This window comes from Phocoena phocoena, chromosome 11, assembly GCF_963924675.1.
Source record: "Phocoena phocoena chromosome 11, mPhoPho1.1, whole genome shotgun sequence".
Lineage (NCBI taxonomy): Eukaryota > Metazoa > Chordata > Mammalia > Artiodactyla > Phocoenidae > Phocoena > Phocoena phocoena.
In genome coordinates this window covers 16,037,916-16,058,080 of record NC_089229.1, presented here as the reverse complement: position 1 = coordinate 16,058,080, position 20,165 = coordinate 16,037,916, and the positions used below count along the sequence as shown (strand labels likewise).

The 20,165-nt window shown below is 37.5% G+C and overlaps 1 protein-coding gene across 1 annotated transcript in view; it reads left to right on the top strand.

Moving 5' to 3' along the window:
- Window positions 1-20,165, top strand: part of POLR3B (RNA polymerase III subunit B) — a 114,928-nt gene that overhangs the window by 34,721 nt on the left and 60,042 nt on the right. Inside the window, exons 12-14 of the mRNA XM_065886727.1 lie at window positions 5,115-5,249; window positions 16,457-16,618; window positions 19,245-19,445. Coding sequence (XP_065742799.1) covers window positions 5,115-5,249; window positions 16,457-16,618; window positions 19,245-19,445 — 498 coding nt within the window. The remainder of the gene's footprint in view (window positions 1-5,114; window positions 5,250-16,456; window positions 16,619-19,244; window positions 19,446-20,165) is intronic.

The window sequence follows — 20,165 nt, the reverse complement described above, 5'->3', positions numbered from 1 at the left end:
TGGGGTCCGTGCATTTCTGTTAAAGAATTTTGAATGCAAGTTTACATTAATTAAAGTATAGCTCCTTAAGAAAAGAGAGAATCCTAAAGAGCACTCTCCAGTGAACTGCCCTGGAAATAATCTTCCATTATCAATAGTTTATTTGTACTTAGAGAATGTTAGCTGTATTGTATCATCATCATGTTTACTCTCTCTTGGTTCTTCTTTCAATCCAAAATTACAGTTTTTTTATATTCATGTATATAGTAGCACTGCTACTAGATTTCTCCTTTTGAAGGACAGAGATGGTGTCTTAGATATTTTTAAATAACTTAAAACGAGCTTACAGTGCCTTGCCCATATGGATACTTTTTTTTTAATTGTGGTAATATATACATAACATAGAATTTACCTATTTAAAAAAAAATTTTTTTATTTATGTATTTATTTTTGGCTGTGTTGGGTCTTCGTTTCTGCGTGCAGGCTTCCTCTAGTTGTGGCGAGTGGGGGCTACTCTTTGTTTTGGTGCACGGGCTTCTCATTGTCGTGGCTTCTCTTGTTGCGGAGCACGAGCTCTAGGCGCATGGGCTTCAGTAGTTGTGGCACACGGGCTCAGTAGTTGTGGCTCATGGGCTCTAGAGCACAGGCTCAGTAGTTATGGCACACGGGCTGGGATCTTCCTGGACCAGGGCTCAAACCCGTGTCCCCTGCGTTACGAGGTGGATTCTTAACCACTGCGCCACCTGGGAAGTCCCCCAAATGTACCATTTTTATATGTACATTTCTGAGGCATTAGGTGCATTCTCAATGTTATGTTACTATCACTACCATAGATACTTATTAAAATATTGGGTGGGCTTATCTGCTAGACCTTGAATTTTAGAGTTCACATTGTCCAGCCTCCTTCACTTACAGTGAAGATGCTCAGGTCTGGCAAAGCTAGATGATTTACCTTGTCATCCAGCTGGTTAGTTGTCAGAGAGAGAGAGAGAGCTAGAATCCCATCTTCTGACCCTTAATATTTGTTTTTTTAAATTAACTTATTATTAAACAGAGATCAGCCATGTTGGCAAGAGTTGTTCTTCTCCCACTCCCATTTAATATATATGCTACTCTTTCTAAGTTATAAAATTATTTGTTAGTCAGACTAGCTTATTAACCAAACAGTCTGGTTTTTGATGAATTAGCATGTGTATTATGCACTATGATCTAATTCAGGGATTGCAGACTCTACATTCAGGGGCTGATTATAAATAAAGGAAAGTTGAAGGAACTGCAGAAGTGAACAGTGACCACCTAAACTGAATCTTAATGATTGTTTTCTTATTTTGAAACACCTTGTTGGCCAAATAATATGGGTCTCTGATTCTGCCCTTTGGCTGCCACTCATTTATGTTTATCCTTGATCTAATTCAAAGAATTAGACAACTCTTAATGTTAAAGCTGTGTCTGAACTGAATTTTAGGTGATTAGAAAAACAGTTTATGGGCTTCTCTGGTGGTGCAGTGGTTGAGAGTCCGCCTGCCGATGCAGGGGACACGGGTTCGTGCCCCGGTCTGGGAAGATCCCACATGCTGCGGAGTGGCTGGGCCCGTGAGCCATGGCCGCTGAGCCTGCGCATCCGGAGCCTGTGCTCTGCAACGGGAGAGGCCACAACAGTGAGAGGCCCGCGTACTGCAAAAAAAAAAAAAAAAAACGCAAAAATGAGTAGTGGAAATAACAAGGGCTTCAGAGCCAGAGAGACAAGGGTTCACACTGGGTTTCTTAACTTCCTAGCTGATTTACTTTGGGCAAATCTTAACTTTTCTAAGCTTCAGTTTTCTCATCTGAACAATGAAACTAATACCATTGTGCCAATTCAGTGATAGGGTGCACATAAAGCTCCATGGTTTGCTGGCTCCCAGACATGGCCATCACGTCTCCATTGGGGCCTCACTTAGCTTTGTACAACAGCTGAGGAGACCTTTTGGTTAAAGAGCCTTAGCTGATAGAATGCTGGCTATACCAAAATTTATTTATGTAAATTGATAAAGCTGAACATTGGTACTTTTGTGTGGTTGCAGTGGGCCTAAGCTACCGTTTCTGTAGTTTTGTTAGGGCTTCCCTGGTGGCACAGTGGTTAAGAATCCACCTCGTAACACGGGGCATGGGTTCGAGCCCTGGTCTGGGAAAATCCCACATGCCATGGAGCAACTAAGCCCGTGAGCCACAACTACTGAGCCTGCGTGCTACAACTACTGAAGCCCGTGTGCCTAGAGCCTGTGCTCTTCAACAAGAGAAGCCACCGCAATGAGAAGCCTGTGCACTGCAATGAAGAGTAGCCCCTGTGCAGCAATGAAGACCCAATGCAGCCAAAAATAAATAAATACATTTTTTAAAAAAAGAAGTTTTGTTATATATGATCCAGTGAGGAGTAAAGTCAGAATAGATAAACCAAGAAAAGACCTTCATTTTCCAGAATGGTTTAGGACAGTATTTACCTAAGAATACTGTTAGAGGTGATTTTAGATTATATAAGGACATTTTTCTTTGAATAATTATGTACTTATTAGAAAAAATACAACTAGCACATTAAATCCATTGCTGTGATATTTAGGATTTTATGGTATTATTGTATAGATGAAGCTTACTTAAAAATGAGTTGTTTAAAGTTGACAAAAAATATTAAATAATTAGGACTTTAAGTGTTACAGAGATATGACAATAATCATGATGGTGGTACTTGAATGACTAAAATGTAGAAAGCACTGGTTCAGATGTATCTACATAGAGGAAGAGAGATAGGCAGGATGCTCAGCAGTCCCTACACTTGTACTTGAGGCTTTGGCTCCGAAGCCCAGCCTCTCAGTTCCTTGGAAATGAGAGTTTTTCAGACTATGTAGTAGAGTCAGCATCACCTGGGAACTTGCCAGAAGTTCTTGGACCCTACCATAGACATACTGAGTCAGACACTCTGGGAGTGGGGCCCAGCAATCTGTTCTAACAGGCCCTGCAATAATTATGATGCACACTAAAATTTGGAAACCACTGCTCTAAGGGTTTCCCCAAGATGCCTAAGACCTCTTTTTTCCTCCAAGATGATATTAAAAGGACTCCAGAGTTTTGGCGATAACAATTCTGTTTCAGTGTTCCAAGCTCATTTGGTAGGTCTTTTTTCTCTCCCTCTTTCAGATAGTTCACAAAGGGATAACGGAACTATTATTGGCATTCTACCAAAAAGTGATGTCAGCTACTAGATTAAAGGATTCCCACTCTCCATATCAGTAGGAAAAATGGGCTCAGTATTAACTTATTTTTTCAATTTAGACCTAAGGTTTACTTTTCAGCATATAGTAGTTTAAAAAGGGGGGAACGGCAAAATGAGTTAATGTTCAAGTGCCTTTTAAAGTGCAGTGGGGCATCTGCTGTAAATATCCATATTTATTTCTACTTATAAATGTCTTGGGAGAGTCTCCCACTATTTATGCAAAATAAACACGTGATTCGGACTTTGTTAAAAGTTGAAAATTTGGTTAATGAAAATTTGCTTCATTTTTTTATTAACAAAAAAAGTAAATACAACTAGAAGAGTTGCATGTTCAATGTAACTCACCACATTAAAATCAGAAAAAAAAATAAATTAGATGTATCTGAATGGAGGACCATACAGTTTGTAAATACCAACTGAGAATGTAAATAACTTATAGCTACTCAAAGACTGGGTTCTTCTGCCCAATGTTGTGGTAATTGGTGTTAGGGTTATAGGGTTTTTTTGTTTGTTTATTTGTTTGTTTGAGGATGGACCAGAGACTTTTCTTTTTGAAGATCTAGATTTATTCCAACCTTTCTTATTGATGTAATTGTTTTGTGAGTATAAGATGACAAAATAGCTTTTAGGGCTGCTTTTTCTCTTACCAGATTCCAAAATTAACACATTTCTTTAACACATTCTAAAGTTCTCAGTAATAGAAAGGGGATAAATTGACCTAATGAAGACGTGAAACTTCCTTTGAAGGAGAATGAACTTTTGGAAACATATACAGAATTTCTAACATCCTATATCATTTAGTGTAATTCCTTAGCAGCAACAGAAAAATGTGTGAAGGAGACCGGTTGCTGTTCTTTAATCTGTCAGTGATAAACTTAATAGGATATCATTGGGATCTTACTCAATGATTAAGGAAAGTAAAACAAAAATTTTATAATATGAATTTTCTATAGTCAAACCTATAAAATGTTCCTTAGAATTGGCAGGAGCTTAGTCCATACTCTCAGAACTCATCGTTTAGGTTGTAGAGAAAGAATTTACCTAGTTACCTAAGGTTTTTGTCTCCCCAAACAAACCAGTGCAATGATTTAACCAGTTCTGATTTAACTTACTGATTGGGCCAGATTTGTTTATGTAGATTTCAGTTGTAGAAGAGAAGATTGAATAGAACATTTGCAGCAAATTTATTCATCAGTCTGTTGATTCATTCCATAGATATTTGGTGAGTCCTGACAACATACCATTCCTGTTATTTATTGCTGCATAACAAACATTTCCAAAATTTAATGGCTTGAGATAACAGTTTTTTGCTCTCTCTCATGGTTCTCTGGTTTGACTGGGCTTGGTGGTGGGGAAGGAGGTTCTCATTTTGGGTCTCATGAAGTTGCAGACAGACAGCAGCTGAGGATGGAGTCATCCAAAGGTTCGACTGGGGTGGACATCCAAGATGCATCTTCACTCATATCTCTGGCTCCTCGTTGCTTTTCCAAGTGGCCCTTTTCTCCCCAACAAAGTGTCCTAGACTTCTCACATAGTACTTCAGGACTTTAAGAAAAAGGAAGTGGAAACTTCTCGTTTACAGGCCAACCCAAAGTGGGTGATGGACTCCACCTCTTAATGAAGGAATGGCATAAAACATATAGGGAGGAAAGGAGTTGATGGTGGTCATCTTTGAAGAAAAGTTACCACAGGTATTGAGTACAAAGATGAAAAGTCATCATCTCAGCTCTCAGGAAGTTTATAGACTAGTTGAATTTCTTTGAATAGGGAGCATCAAAACAGTTCATTATTTTCTTATTTAAATATGATAACATTGACTGTTTTCTTGAGGCACCTTAAATTTTAATGTGCATTGTCTCAGAAATTTTCTCTGATTTCTGAATTACAGGTTAAAGAATTCAATTTCCGAGCCAAATGTATCTATACCGCAGTGATGGTGCGAAGAGTAATTCTGGCCCAAGGAGATAATAAAGTTGACGACAGAGATTATTATGGTAACAAGCGATTGGAGTTGGCAGGACAGGTGATTTAATTATTTTATGTCAGGAATCTTATTTTATTTTCCTCAATAAAAATTAATTTAGTGTTCATTTTAGATAGGAGGAAGAGATGGTTGAATGGAATATAGGTTTTGTATATTTGGAGTATAAACATTCACACATGACTTATTATCTCTGACTTAACAATTGCTATGAAAACTCTTAGTTCTTTAAATATGTTAATAGTGTTACCTATATTATATCTCTTTTTGAGTTGTTTACCCTCATTCTGTTTAATGTAGGACATGATGTGTGGCTTTAAGTAATATCATTCATTCAGTTAACAAATATTTATTAAACTCCTATCATGTGCCAGGCATAGTTCTAGAAACTGGTATACAGGGAAAATAAGACAGACAAAGGTCCCTTTTCTCTTAGTCCATATAGTCTAGTGAGAGAGATAGACAATAAACAAGTAAACAATCCCCTAACTTTTTTTGGTGATGTAGTAGAAGTAGATTAGTGAGGACATCTTTTATCTCATCTTCAGTCTTAGCCTGATAAATTTTATCTTATTTTGAGAGTATGTATCCCCTTCAACTGGGTAACAGGTGTGTAAAACTTCGAAGCTTCATGTTTCAGCATTTAAATCAGAAATTCCCTTTAAATCAAACAGCTAGAATATAGACCTGGCTGCTTTTGATATTTTCTCTCTGTTTTATTTATTTAGTTGGTTTGTTGGCCAGTTGCACTGGGTCTCAGTTGTAGTGGGTCTTAGTTGCGGCAGGCAGGCTCCTTAGTTGTGGCTCCAGGGCTCTTTAGTTGCAGTTTGCCAGCTCCTTAGTTGCAGCACGTGGGCTCCTTGTTTGCAGCAGGTGGGCTCCTTACTTGTGGCACGCAAACTCTTAGTTGCAGCATGTGTGTGGGATCTAGTTCCTTGACCAGGGATTGAACCCAGGCCCTCTGCACTGGGAGTGCAGAGTCTTATCCACTGTGCCACCAGGGAAGTCCCTATCTTTGGTTTTAAAAAAGTGCCTTGGTGTGGTGGTCTCTGTTAATATCCTACTTAGGGCTCACTAAGTTCTTAAGTCTGTAAATTTATGTCTAATCAAATTTGAGACATTTTTAGTCTTTATTTCTTTAAATATCTTTTTTGTACTATTCTCTCTTCTCCTTCTGACTCATTATATTGTTAGGCCCTTTGGTATTAAGGCTGTGTTGATTTTTTTTTCAATTTTACTCTCTTTTTCAGATTGGATAATTTCTACTGATCTATTTTCAGGTTCCCTTACTTTTTCTTATGTTGTCTCTAATATGCTATTACACTCATCCAGTTAATTTTTTAGTTTAGATATTGTATTTTTCAGTTGTAGAAATTTCATTTGGGTATATTTTCTCTACTGAGATTTCTTGTTTGTTTATTCATCACAACCATATTTTCATTTACACCCTTGAACTTTAACAGCTGTTTTAGAATTCTGGTCTAATTCCCACATATCAATCATCTCCGGATCAATTTCTTGATTCAGTTTTCTCTTGAGTATGGATCATGTTCTCCTTTTTCTTCATGTGTGTAACAATCTTGGATTGTATCCTGATGGACATTGTGGATGATGAATGGTAGAGACTCGGGATTCTCTTTTATTCCTCTGAAGAATGTTTGTTTCTTGTTTGTTTTAAGGCATTTAACTGGGCTGTAAACCTCTGAATCCTGTCTCCTTGCAGCAAACAGCTGAAACATTCTGTATAGTTCTTTCAACCATAGCTGGAATGTAAGATGTTCCTTCCCCCATTCTTGTGGTTATTTGTCTTACCAATTTAAGCAAGTATTTTTAATTTTTAAAGAACAATGTTATGATTAAAAAATAATGTAACAGTAAACATTATAAAACAGCAGATATTAAAATAAAACTAATAATACACAGTAAAAATGTTTTTAAAACATTTAACAAAAACCATTTAACATAACATATTAGTACAGTAAAAAGACTTTAAAACAATTACAAGGAAGTTTACAGTGAAAATGAGTCTTTCTCCCACTCTGACCCCTCCCCACCCTTTCACCTGACCTAGTTCTCAGTTCCTCCTCCCAGTAATGGTCACTTTTCTCTTCATCTCCTCTGTCCTTCCAGAGACACCCTATGCATATACAAATATCTTTATTAACTGGCTTTTTAAAGTTTTACTGTTGGAAGCTCATGGCTTGTGGACATTCAGGCCTGTGTGAATTTATGCTAAGTTTTCTGGCCTCCTTTGGGGTCCTTTGTCAAGGGCAAGTTTGGAGTCAGGCTTTGCAGTTTTAGAAGAAATCACATAAAGGAACATTTTGTCCTCATTAGTATGAAACGTATATTCAAAGCAGTATGTCTGCTTACTTAGTGGGGATTTAATCATTTAATGTGTGTGTTGCCACAGAATTTGACATATGCCTGCTTTTGTGTATGTGCTTTTTAGTTATGAAAATTTTCATGCATACAGGACTATATATAACACGTATGTGTGTTTGTGTATTAAGACTCAATAAAGCAGATATTCACATGTCCCAACTCAAGAGTGAACACAGCATTAGTATGTTTGAATCTTTTTATGTGCTTTCTCTGATTCTCACCTGCCCCTCCCATCTGTCTGTTCTGGAGGCTCTGACCAGGTGCCTGCCTATTTACCTGGTGCAAAGCCATCCCAACACATTCCTGAGCATTTACTGTGAGATTCGGTGAAGCACAGGTCCATTTCCCGGGAGCATCCCTCAGCAGGCCTGAGCTTCAGGTGTGAGTTTCAAGATTTTTAAAGCATGAAGTCTTACTCAGAATCCCAATATTGAAACAGATAAAAGTTGAGCCTCTCTGGTTGAGGTGGGGTATAAGGGCTTGTTTCTCTGCCTGTTTGCCCTTCCCCTGAAACTCCTCTGTGAAGTTCATAAACACAGTCTTACTGCTCTACAGAACCAGGTGTAGACTCTTTTTTTATTTTGGCCCCGAGGCATGTGGGATCTTAGCTCCCCAACCAGCCATCGATCTCGCACCCCCTGCACTGGAAGGTGAAGTCTTAACCACTGGACCGCCAGGGAAGTCCCCAGGTGTAGACTGTTTAGCAGGCTTGTCAGCGTCCTTGATGATCTTGGCCCTGTACACCTTTCAGCCTCATCTCATGCTAAGGTGAGCCACTCCTTCCCAAACAGTGTGATGCTCTTTCATCCTTTGAGTTATGTCTTCTGCCTAAGTTGCCCCTCCCTTATCTCCCCTTCTCCTTCCCCATCATGAGGGGCTCCTACGCATTCATCATTCTTTGAAACCACCTGTGAACCCCAGGAGTAGTTAGTAGCTCGGTCGTTTAGGTCTTTATTTGCATGCTGAATTGCTGTACAATTCTCTACCTGCTCGCTTCTTTCCCCCTTTAGACTGTAAACTCATTGAGGGCAGGAACCACTTACATTCACATTCATCTCTCTGTCCCCAGATAAAGTACTAGACACCGGAGGTGCAATAGTGAATGAGACTTGATGGGGCACCTGCTCTCAACAGTGTATATTTTGGTAGAGGAGACAAACAAGGAACAAGTAAACAGTAAATAAATGTGATATTAGATGGTCGTAAGTGTTTAAGGCAAACCAAAAACAGACTAATTAATATTAGAGCTAGAGTTGGGATGTTGGTTGGGGGAAGGGGTGTTAACTTTACTCTGGATGGTCAGGAAAGACCTCTTTGAAAAAGCGATATATTTTAAGCCGAGCCCTCAGACATTCCAGCTGAGACTTGAGTGAGGAGAAGCCAGTCTCACGCAACCTCAGGAACTGCATTCCATCAAGAGACCCGCACAAGCAACATACATCCCCAGGTAGCGCCTGTATTGGAGGAACTGGAAAAGGACCATTGTGGCTGGAGTGTGAGGTTTAGGGGTGGTGAAAGAGGACATTGTAGAACTAGCATCACAGGCCATGGGAAGAGTTTTGGATTTAATTTCGCATGCAGTGGAAAACCACAAGAGAGTCAAAATCGGGGAAGTGACACCATCTGATTTTCAGTTTAAGAGATCTGATTTGGAGATGAACAGACCAGGAATGGACCAGTTAGGAGACTACGCAGTATTCCAGATGACAGTGATGGTGCCTGGAATGATAACAGCAGATATTAATTACCACATCTAAAATGTAAAAAACTGGAATTGAAAAATTAGAGCAGTTTTAGGTTTTGAGAAAAAATTAATGCCCAGAATTCTTGGGAAGTTCTGTCTGGTTAGTGGCTAATGCCAACAGGTGGGTTTTTGGCCACCTTCAGATTGACCACTGTTCAGGGGATTGTGCGAATCCCCACCACCAACAATCCCAATTTTTACAGTTTTTTATTTGGAAAAGAAATCATGCTGTTAAATGAGTCCTTTAAAAAAAAAATGTTGGGTGTTTGGAGGACTAAGGAATGGAGTTGAGAGGGGAGAGGAGAGACTATCCTGTTGCTTAAAAAATTAGAATTAAAAAGAGGGTTCCCATGTGCAAGGAAACATTGCTTTATAAACAATGTAAAGACATAAAAGACATTGTGTTGGCAAAACTGTGTAAAAACAATATCTGCTAATTTCACACCCCGTGGGATGACGGAGTATAAATGTGCTTCAGCTTTAGATAACAGAGCTGTATCCACTGGCCAAGCCAGTTTACAGAGCTTTCCCTTAGTCTCACTGCCACCAGAGGGCTGGCCGGCCAGCCGCCAATAGAGGTGTTAGCAAAACCTACCGATTTCAGGCTTAATCTTTTCACCTACCTTTTCTTTTTCAGTAATGTGTTCATTATTTGCTGAGCATTACTCTATTCTTCGTCTGCAAATTTTTTTGTTTCTAATGCAGCTTGCTTTGTATGGGTGAGATATGGAATGGCACCAAAATCCGGCACCCTGGAAAGCCAGGGATTTCCACCCTGTGACAAAAGAATGCCGTCTTGACTTCAGAGATTGCCTAATCCCAGCTGTTCTGATAATGTAATTAAGGCTGCCTAATGTCTTTAATTTTGCAACCAGCTTGTGTGAAAAGGAGAATTTGGCACTCTGAAGGCTTAAATACTAAATAGCAATCTCAAGACGCCTAATTAGAATTCTCTGACATTAAGCTAATTGGTGAAACTGTATTTCAGCAGCTTAACTCTTTATTAATTTTTTTTAGCATTTTCATTGAAAATCAATTGATGAGCTGTCAGCATTTTTTCTTAAATATAATTTGCTCTTTAGTGCTCCTGTCTTAGGCAGGCTGAAAGGCCTCATGCTAGCAATGAAAGGTATTGAATATTATCACCAGCATTCCATCCCTTTTAATCATTTTACTCTTGACCTAAATAATGTGGCTTATTGTGTGACTTGGCCTTATAGCGTCTCACTGCTCTGTGAGCTGGAGAACGTTATTTCTCTTACGTTGAAATTTTAAGGGTGGAGAAATTTATTAATGAGGCATTAGTTTTGTTGAGTGTGCTCTTACATTTTACTTGTTTAGTACCGGGGCATTTCCTTGTGCTTGAATCAGGGGGCTACAACAAATTCAGCTAGGATCCAAAAAAACTTTGTCATAATTTGAGACACAAAAGTCTAAGTGTAAGGAACTAATTAAAGTAGAGCTGAGCTTTTGTGGTTTAGGTTAAGGGCATTTGCTTCTGTTCAGGATGCTTATTCAAGTTCCTTTTGCCAGTTTACACAGGAAGTTGCTGAAATGGGCTTCTCCATCCCTCTCCTCCCCTGCACCTGCTTCCATTCCCATATTCTTTCTTCCACGAAGGAAACTGCTGGGTCTGAGTAGAAGATAGGATTAAGCTCTCAGAGGAGGAAGTTTTCTTTTTAGAACACTTCTGACATGGTAAATCAAGTTCAGGATCCTGGCTTTCCCATCTGCAAAGTTGATTTTAGTAGAAAAGTGGAAGGACTTGTCTACCTTAAGGGAGAAGAGTGTAAAGTAACGTTCCATTTAGGAAATGCTTTCTTCAACAGTGGCTGGAGGAGACTCATTGGTTTTAATGTCTCCATTTTGAGTCAGAAAACTACCAGTGGGTTATAAGCATTCAAGAATAGTGTGAAATTTGGAAAATCTTTAGCTTACAAGATTTCACTGAACTTCAGAATTCCTGTTTAACTGTATAATGGGTGCATATATAATGTCCCCCAATATTACATTACTGTTTGGTTAGGTAGCTTAGATTACAAATATATCCTACTTTTTTCTTCCTCTATAAAGGAAAAAAAAACTAATATAATTAATTTTTCAGGGGAATTTAAGTCATTGTAATAATATATTTGATTATTGAAGAAGTATGCCTGCTATTTATTTGTCATAAGCCACTTATTTAGTTTTGAGAACTGTATATAAATGGTGTTCTGGTTATATCTGTTTCTGCATTGCATGGCTTAAGACAATCACCGTTTTGTTGTATCTCACAATTTTGTGGGTCAGGAATTCAGGCAGGATTTGGCTGTGTGATTCTTCTGTTTCACATGGGGCTCGGTTGGTAGTTGTTCTGCCGGAGGTGGTGGGGTGTCTGGAAGGCTGGGCTCAGCTCGGTCTTGACCATTCCAGTGCTGTGGCATCAGAGTGGCTCAGGACTCCAAGTGAGTTTCACATGCACAAGAGAATCTGTGTGGCCTTAATGACCTGGTCTCAAAAGTCACAGCTTCACTTACTTTACTTTATTGAAAAAAGACTTTATTGAAAAATGCAGTCACAGCCCACACCTGATTTGGGGCAGTAGGGGACATGGGCCACACCTTTCAATGTGTAGTTCAGGGGTCAGCCACAGAGTTGGGCAAAGTTTATATACATAATCTTGGGGTTTTCTCGCAAGATTAAGTTGGTAGTGGATTTGAGGGTGTTGATTTTATTTGTGGTTCTCTCCTTTCTATGAATTTCCTCTCACCTTCCAGCTACTGTGGTGGCTCAGATCTTTTCCCTCTGGTCCTTCAATCCAGTAAAACTGTGGGTCTCTCTCCGAGTTTTAGCTTCCAGTGTAATTTGGACCCTTTTTGTTAATGTGTCCTACTCTTAGTTGAAAAGCCTTAAAAATGGAAATGCACTTTCGATAAGTGTCAACTTTCCTTCAGTTTCTGCCTGCTTTTACTCTCCAGTGCCTTCAAATAGTTCCAATATTTTGTCCAGCGTTTATAATTTTTATGAGCAGATGAATCCATCTGATAGGAGCTACTCTATCAATTCTGGAGACAGAACCGTCCTAGTCTATTTTTATGACTTCCTATTCCATCCCTTTGATTTGTTTTCCATGGTTACTATGGTTTAATATAATTTATTATATAATTTTTAACATAAAAAGTATAAATAAAAATGTCACAGATATGTAAGTTACGAAGGGGACAAATAAAATCAACACCCTCAAATCCACTACCAACTTAAGTAATTCTTAATAATTGACCGTTAATTACCATTTCATTTACTTATATATTTCTTCCTTACTCTGTCTTCTCTTTTCCCCACTATCCTGAATTTGAGTACTCATTATTTTCTTTTTTATTGCATCATTTATTTAAAAATTTAAAAATAGTTTATTACAATGTAAGTTTCACTTTCTTTTATTGAAGTATAGTTGATTTACAATGTTGTGTTTCAGGTGTACAGCAGAGTGATTCAGTTATATATATGTTTGTGTGTTTGTATGTATGTAGATTTATATTCTTTTTCAGATTCTTTTCCATTATAGGTTATTACAAGATACTGAATATAGTTCCTTGTGCTATACAGTAGGTCCTTGTTGTTTATCTGTTTTGTATAGTGTAGTGTTTATCTGTTAATCCTACGCTCCTAATTTATCCTCTCCCCCCTACCCTTTTCCTTTTTGGTAACCATAAGTTTGTTTTCTATGTCTGTGAGTCTGTTTCTGTTTTGTAAATAAGTTCATTTATATCGTTTTTTAGATTCCACATATAAGTGATATCATAAGATATTTATCTTTCTCTGACTTACTTCACTTAGTATGATAATCACTGGGTCCAACCATGTTGCTTTGAATGGCATTATTTCATTCTTTTTTATGGCTGAGTAATATTCCATTGTATATCTCTACCACATCTTCTTTATCCATTTATCTGTCAATGGACATTTAGGGTGCTTCCATGTCTTGGCTGTTGTAAATAGTGCAGCAGTGAACATTGGGGTGCACGTATCTTTTCAAATTATAGTTTTCTCAGGATATAGGCCCAGGAGTGAGATTGCTGGATCATATGGTAAGTCTGTTTTTAGTTGTTTAAGGAACCTCCATACTGTTCTCCATAGTGGCTCTACAAATTTACATTCCCACCAACCGTGCAAGAAGGTTCCCTTTTCTCCACACCCTCTCCAACATTTGTTATTTGTAGACTTTTTAATGATGGCCATTCTGACTGGTGTGAGGTGGTACCTCATTGTAGTTTTGATTTGCATTTCTGTAATAGTTAGCAATGTTGAGCATTTTTTCATGTGCCTGTTGGCCATCTGTATGTCTTCTTTGGAGAAATGTCTATTTAGATCTTCTGCCCATTTTTTGTTTTTTTGATATTGTTTTTTTGACATTGAGCTGTATGAGCTGTTTGTCTATTTTGGAAATTCATCTCTTGTTGGTCACATTGTTTGCAATATTTTCTCCCATTCTGTAGGTTGTCTTTTCATTTTGCTGATGGTTTCCTTTGCCGTGCAAAAGCTTTTAAATTTAACTAGGTTTAATTTATTTATTTTTGTTTTTATTTCCATTACTCTAGGAGATGGATCCAAAAAAAACATTGCTGTGATTTATGTCAAAGAGTGTTCTGCCTATATTTTCCTCTAGGATCCAGTCTTACATTTAGGTCTTTAATCCGTTTTGAGGTTTTGTTTTTTTTAATATATAGTGTTAGAGAATGTTTTATTTATTTTTTAAATTAATTTTTATTAGAGTTAGTTGATTTACAGTGTTGTGTTAGTTTCTGCTGTACAGCAAAGTGAATCAGTTATACATGTACATATATTCACTCTTTTTTAGATTCTGTTGCCATATAGGTCATTACAGAGTATTGAGTAGAGTTTCCTGTGCTATGCAGTAGGTTCTTATTAGTTGTCTCTCTTTTTTTAATTTTTATTGGGGTACAATTGATTTACAATGTTGTGTTAGTTTCAATTTCTTTTATATATAGTAGTGTGTGTATGTCAATCCCAGTCTCCCAGTTTATCCCTCTCCACAACCCTTTCCCCTTAGTAACCATAAGTTTGTTTTCTACATCTGTGACTCTATTTCTGTTTTGTAAATAGGTTAATTTATACCATTTTTTTAGATTCCACATATGTCATACTGAGTGAAGTAAGTCAAAGACAAATATCATATGATATCACTTACATGCAGAATGTTTTAATTTCATTCTTTTACATGTAGCTGTCCAGTTTTCGCAGCACCACTTAATGAAAAGACTGTCTTTTCTCCATTGTGTATTCTTGCCTCCTTTGTCATAGATTAATTGACCATAAGTGCATGGGTTTATTTCTGGGCTTTCTATCCTGTTCCATTGATCTATGTGTCTGTTTTTGTGCCAGTACCATACTGTTTTGATTCCTGTAGCTTTGTAGTGTAGTCTGAAGCCAGGGAGCTTGATTCCTCCAGCTCCGTTCTTCTTTCTCAAGATTGTTTTGGCTGTCTGGGGTCTTTTGTGTTTCCATACAAATTTTAAAATTATTTGTCCTAGGTCTGTGAAAAATGCCATTGGTAATTTGATAGGGATTGCATTGAATCTGCAGATTGCCTTTGGTAGTATGGTCATTTTAACAATATTTGATTCTTCCAATCCAAGAACTTGGCATTATTTTTGAGTTTTTTAAAAATAGATTCATATCATATACGTTCTTCTGCAACTTTTTTCTTCACTTAACATTGTTTTAAAGGTTCATCTATATTTTTTCATGCCACTGTATTTCACTTTCATTTTTGTATTCAATTGTGTAAAGATATGATACATATGATAAATATCCCTTTATCTATCCTGCTTATCAATACCTTTGTATGACTTCCCTTTTTTTAAAAAAAAGAACATTTTTATTCATATCTTCTGGTGCCTACATGAAAGAGTTTCTACAAATAGGATTGCCCAGTCATGGAATCAAGTTAAATCTTCAACTTGACTGGAGAGTGTCAAACTAGTTTCCCAAGTATTTGAACACTGCACTGTACATAAGTCCTGATGGTCTCCATCCTATGACTTAGTGTCGAAACTAAACATTTTTGTCTGATCTAGCGGGTGCACAGTACCATCTCCTGGTGGGCTTAATTTGCATTTCCGTCATTACTAATGAGATTAAGCCTCTCTTTCATATGCTTATTGACCATTCCTGTTTTTTCTTAAATGTCTTTTGGGCTGTTTGTATTTTCCTTATTGGTTTTAAGATTTTTTTGGTGTTCTTTGGATCCAGTTTTTTGTCAGTTACATGTGTTGCTGGTATCTTCTCCCAGTCTGGATTTTTTTTTTTTTAACTTTATGGTATCTTTTAATTCTAGAAGTTTGTAATTTTAAGTTGTCAAACCTTTCTTCTTTTTAATAGTTAGTACTCTTTATATCTTAAACTTATGCCTTTGGTATTTGTTGGATTTTGGGGTATGGAATGAAGTAAGGAAGCAGTTTCATTTGTTTCTGAAATGAATAACCGGTTGTCCTAGCACCATTTATTTGTAGTCATTCATTTACTTACTGATCTGAAATGCCATCTCTATCATATGACAAATTTTAATATATGTGTTGTTTGTTTCTGGACTTTGTGTTCTGTCCACTGGTCAGTTTATCTATACGTTAATCAGTCCATTTGCCTTCTTTTTCAGGAGTGTCTTGGCTATTTTAGGGTCTTAGCTTTTCCACATAAATTTTAGAGTTAGCCTCAATTTTCATTAAAAACCTGGGGATTTTGATTAGAGTTGCAGTGGAATTTTAGATCAATTTGGGGAAAGTTAGTAACCTTAAAATCGTCTTCTTATCCATAAATATTTTCTTCATTTATTTAGGTCACTGGTCAATGAAACCTCAGTCTGGGAATGACTGGTCTAAATTAAAAATCTATGAATGCAGGGATTGTCATCTTTGCTCTTATTCCCAACACCAAGCATAGTGATAAGCACATATATCAATAAAAGTACATGTTTATCAAATTGAATTTTAAGATATATTTTTTTCAGTTTTAAGCAGTTTCTCCATCTTTTTTTAAACAAAGTTTAATAAGGACCTAAAACTTAGTAAATAAGCTAGTAATGCATTTTGAAAGTTCACCATATACTTTTTTTTTCCTTTAGCTTTTATCTCTTCTTTTTGAAGATTTGTTCAAAAAATTTAATTCTGAAATGAAGAAGATTGCAGACCAGGTGATTCCTAAGCAAAGAGCAGCCCAGTTTGATGTTGTGAAACACATGCGTCAGGACCAGATTACCAATGGCATGGTGAATGCCATTTCAACCGTAAGTCTTCAGTCATTTGGGTAGAGTTTTGTAACTTATTTGTAAACCTGTTCAGTGGGAAATTTAAAGTACTGATACTTTGAGAATCTAGGTGAAAAAAGTATATATATATTTAAGTCATAAATTTTCTACTTTGAAAGATAGTCTACAGTTTAAATCGGTAGGAATTTTACTACTATATGACTTCATTGCCAAATTATAGTTCCTGTTATATGAGGCAATAAGAAAATAGATATACGTTTACATAAGGGAAAAATCTTTTAGTTTAACCGTTAATACCCATTCTTTCAATGGATCCTTTTCCCCATTTCTTCTGTCATAAAACTGATGTATTACAAGTAGGTTTATTAATTAATGACAGCGTTTGTCCAAAACAGTACAACATGTTTCATTTCACTGTAGGTTTATATTCCTCAAAGAGCTATCAGCTGTTCTCACGTGAGTGATGAATTCAGGCCTCAGCAGCTGCTGTGTATTCAGGGCTCCGGCTGTTCATAAAGGGTTATCAGATAGGTTTTTGCTCCCTTTCTTAAAGCGTAACATCTATAGGTCTATCTGATAAAGTCTTGTTCACGTTTTGTATGCCAGACATTAAAATTAGTTTTATGGATGGGATTTGGTCCCCAACAAAAGAAGAGTATAGTGTAGCACGTGGACTCCCTTAACAATGAAAGAATTAGTGGTCGACTTGCTGCCCTACTTGACTTGAGAAATTTGCCGTGGGTCTGTTTGAGCAGCCCTCGCCATGACAGCTCCATCTGGACCTGAGGGGAGCCTGGGCTTTGTGCCTCTTTAGGCCCCTCACACTCCTGTGGCCCAAACTTGTCTGGAAGTAGATTCCTGAATATTTGAAGAGAAGTCTCCAAAGAGCACTTGAACACACTTCTGTTAGAATGACTTTTCTTTGCTTTTGACCCATGATTTTCAGGTCAGAATAGCTGTTTTGAGTAGTTGTTTTGCCCCTAAGTGATACCACTTTACGTCTGGGAGCAGACTGCTTATTAGGAAAATCAGTAGTAGGCCTTGTTACAGGTGAACCCCAGTCTGTAGACAACCAGAAAAAGATCAACTTCTAAAATTGTGATTGTTGTCATATGGAGACTATTTTCGACAAATAAATTTCTCAGAGGAGCAGTTTTAGACGCTTTGTCTGTTTCTCCTCTCTCCCTTTTTAAAACTCCTGAAGAATATTGGAAAAGATTATCTTGCTGAACATCTCGGCTTCACTCCGCATCTACTTCCTGTTTGCCAGCAGCTGCTGTCTTAGTTGAATTCTGTGCTGAATATTTATTTATCTTCCTTGCTCTTACTTTGTGGTCATAAGTCAGTTTACTAGGTTCATTCTCATTCAAAGAATAAAAGGAGTTAACTCAACAAGCAATATGAGAAGTTAACTTGTGGGATCAGTGTGTTTGCTCCATTTCTTTGCTTTGTAATGCATCAAGTTTCTTCATAGGTTTTAGCTTTTTTCCACTCTATCAAAAACTCAAGTTTCTGAAGTGATAGATCTTCACTGAAATAATGCTTAAACTTTAATTTGTGAGGAGCTCCCCTGAAGTCAGGTATTTAAATTCAAACAGATAAGTTTTTCTACTGTGAGGGGTTTTAATCTGGGATCCATGAGTCCTTCCTTGAAATTGAAGGCAAATTTTCTGTTTGTGGTCCTATGTGCATTTTTCTCGAGAATAGTCATAGCTTTCATCAGATTATCAAAAAAATGAAGAACCACTGTTTAGCAGATGTAATTTTTTCCCTTTGAATCAGAAAGATCATTGAATCAATCACTTTTTGACATTTTGTTTTCTACTTTGCTTTTTCTCTGCATACTATTTTCTATTAATTCACATTACCATGAGTTGAAAACTTAATGATTCCTAACCTTAATCCTGAATTATCCTTGAGAATATTTAATGTGTACAATTAATACCACTATAAAATAATATATTTAATATATTTCAGTACTTTCAATGCATAGGAGATAAGGTAAATTTAATGTTTAAAATTTATTTCATATGAATCTATTTTAAGATTGACATGGTAGCCAAAGAAGGTATATAATATTTATTAATATGAATATGTGTGCAACTTTTAGCCTTGATTAAGAAGCCTATAGTTATTCATTTTCCCTGGTAAGTGCTATTAGAGTCTTTTTTCTGTTGCTGTATTTTCCTCTCATTAAAACTAATTTTGGAAGACCTCCAGATAATGGCACATTGCAACATGAAATTATCTCTTTGAGCTTCAAGCTAGTGTTACCTTAAATGTGTGTAGAAACTGCTAGTGTTCTTTTAGTTAGCTTATTGCTTCCAGTGGAAATCTTTGGTTGAACTGGCTTGTTCAGAACATAATTAGTTCTTCAGAAAATACCCACTCTGATGGGATGACGTTGATGCGTTGAAGCATTCCGAGGTGGTTGCTAGATATAGGTAATATTCATTAAATTCCTAGAAAACCCCGGTGAGTAACTTGGCTAAATTTTAATTGTGACATTTTGATTTCTGAATATATATCATGGCTCTCATTTCACAAACAAGCAGTTCCTATGCTGAGCCTCTCCGAGTGACTTCAGAGTATCAGGCCACATGAATGGATCAGGGGTAGTCTCATGTCTTTCCTCTCCCTTCAGGGAAATTGGTCTCTGAAGAGATTTAAAATGGATCGCCAGGGTGTGACTCAGGTGCTGTCTCGCTTGTCATATATATCCGCACTGGGCATGATGACAAGAATCTCTTCCCAGTTTGAAAAAACAAGAAAAGTGAGTGGCCCTCGATCGCTCCAGCCATCTCAGTGGGGAATGCTCTGCCCTTCGGACACTCCTGAAGGAGAGGTAAGGTCCCCAAGGAGTCTCCGCTGTGTCAGTGGTCATGCCTGTTGGTGATGCTCTGCTTCTTCTCCCGTTCCCCCTGGCTGTATCGTTTTTGGGGTCAGCCACGTATCTGGCAGAGAAATGTTGATGCAGCCATCAGAATGTCATCAGTATCATTCCCAAACAGTACCTACAGAAGTCTTTGATTTATTATCTCACCTAAATAGAAATATTGTCCAAATTTTCTTGCTTGTTTTAGTTTATCCCAAGAGTCAAACCAGGCAGTGAAGAGGGGATAAGAATATGAAGGAAAATTAAGAGACCCATCACCTTTGCTCACAAGGAGCTCTTTTTAAGCAACTTCTTATTTTCTGTGGCTGTACTTAAGGGACATCAGAGTCACAGTTGCAGCCAACTAGGAGCACACAGTCCAAGACCTAAGTTGGATTCCAACTCACTTATATAGGAAACATAAGCAGTTACCAGAACACTAAACCAAGGAGTTTAAATTGGTTTACATCCATAGCACCCACTGCTTCCTGTGTCGTGGCCCTTTCTACTTCATGTTAACCACTGTTGGTTTCACTTGATTTTATGCCTTCTAAATTGTAAAATTCTGGAGGAAGGAACCATGTTAGGTTCACCATTGTATCCCAAGCTCCTAGCCCAGAGCCTCATTCAGACTAACGGCCCCATAAACATATGCTGAGTGAACAAATAAGTTAAATATGACAGGTAAAA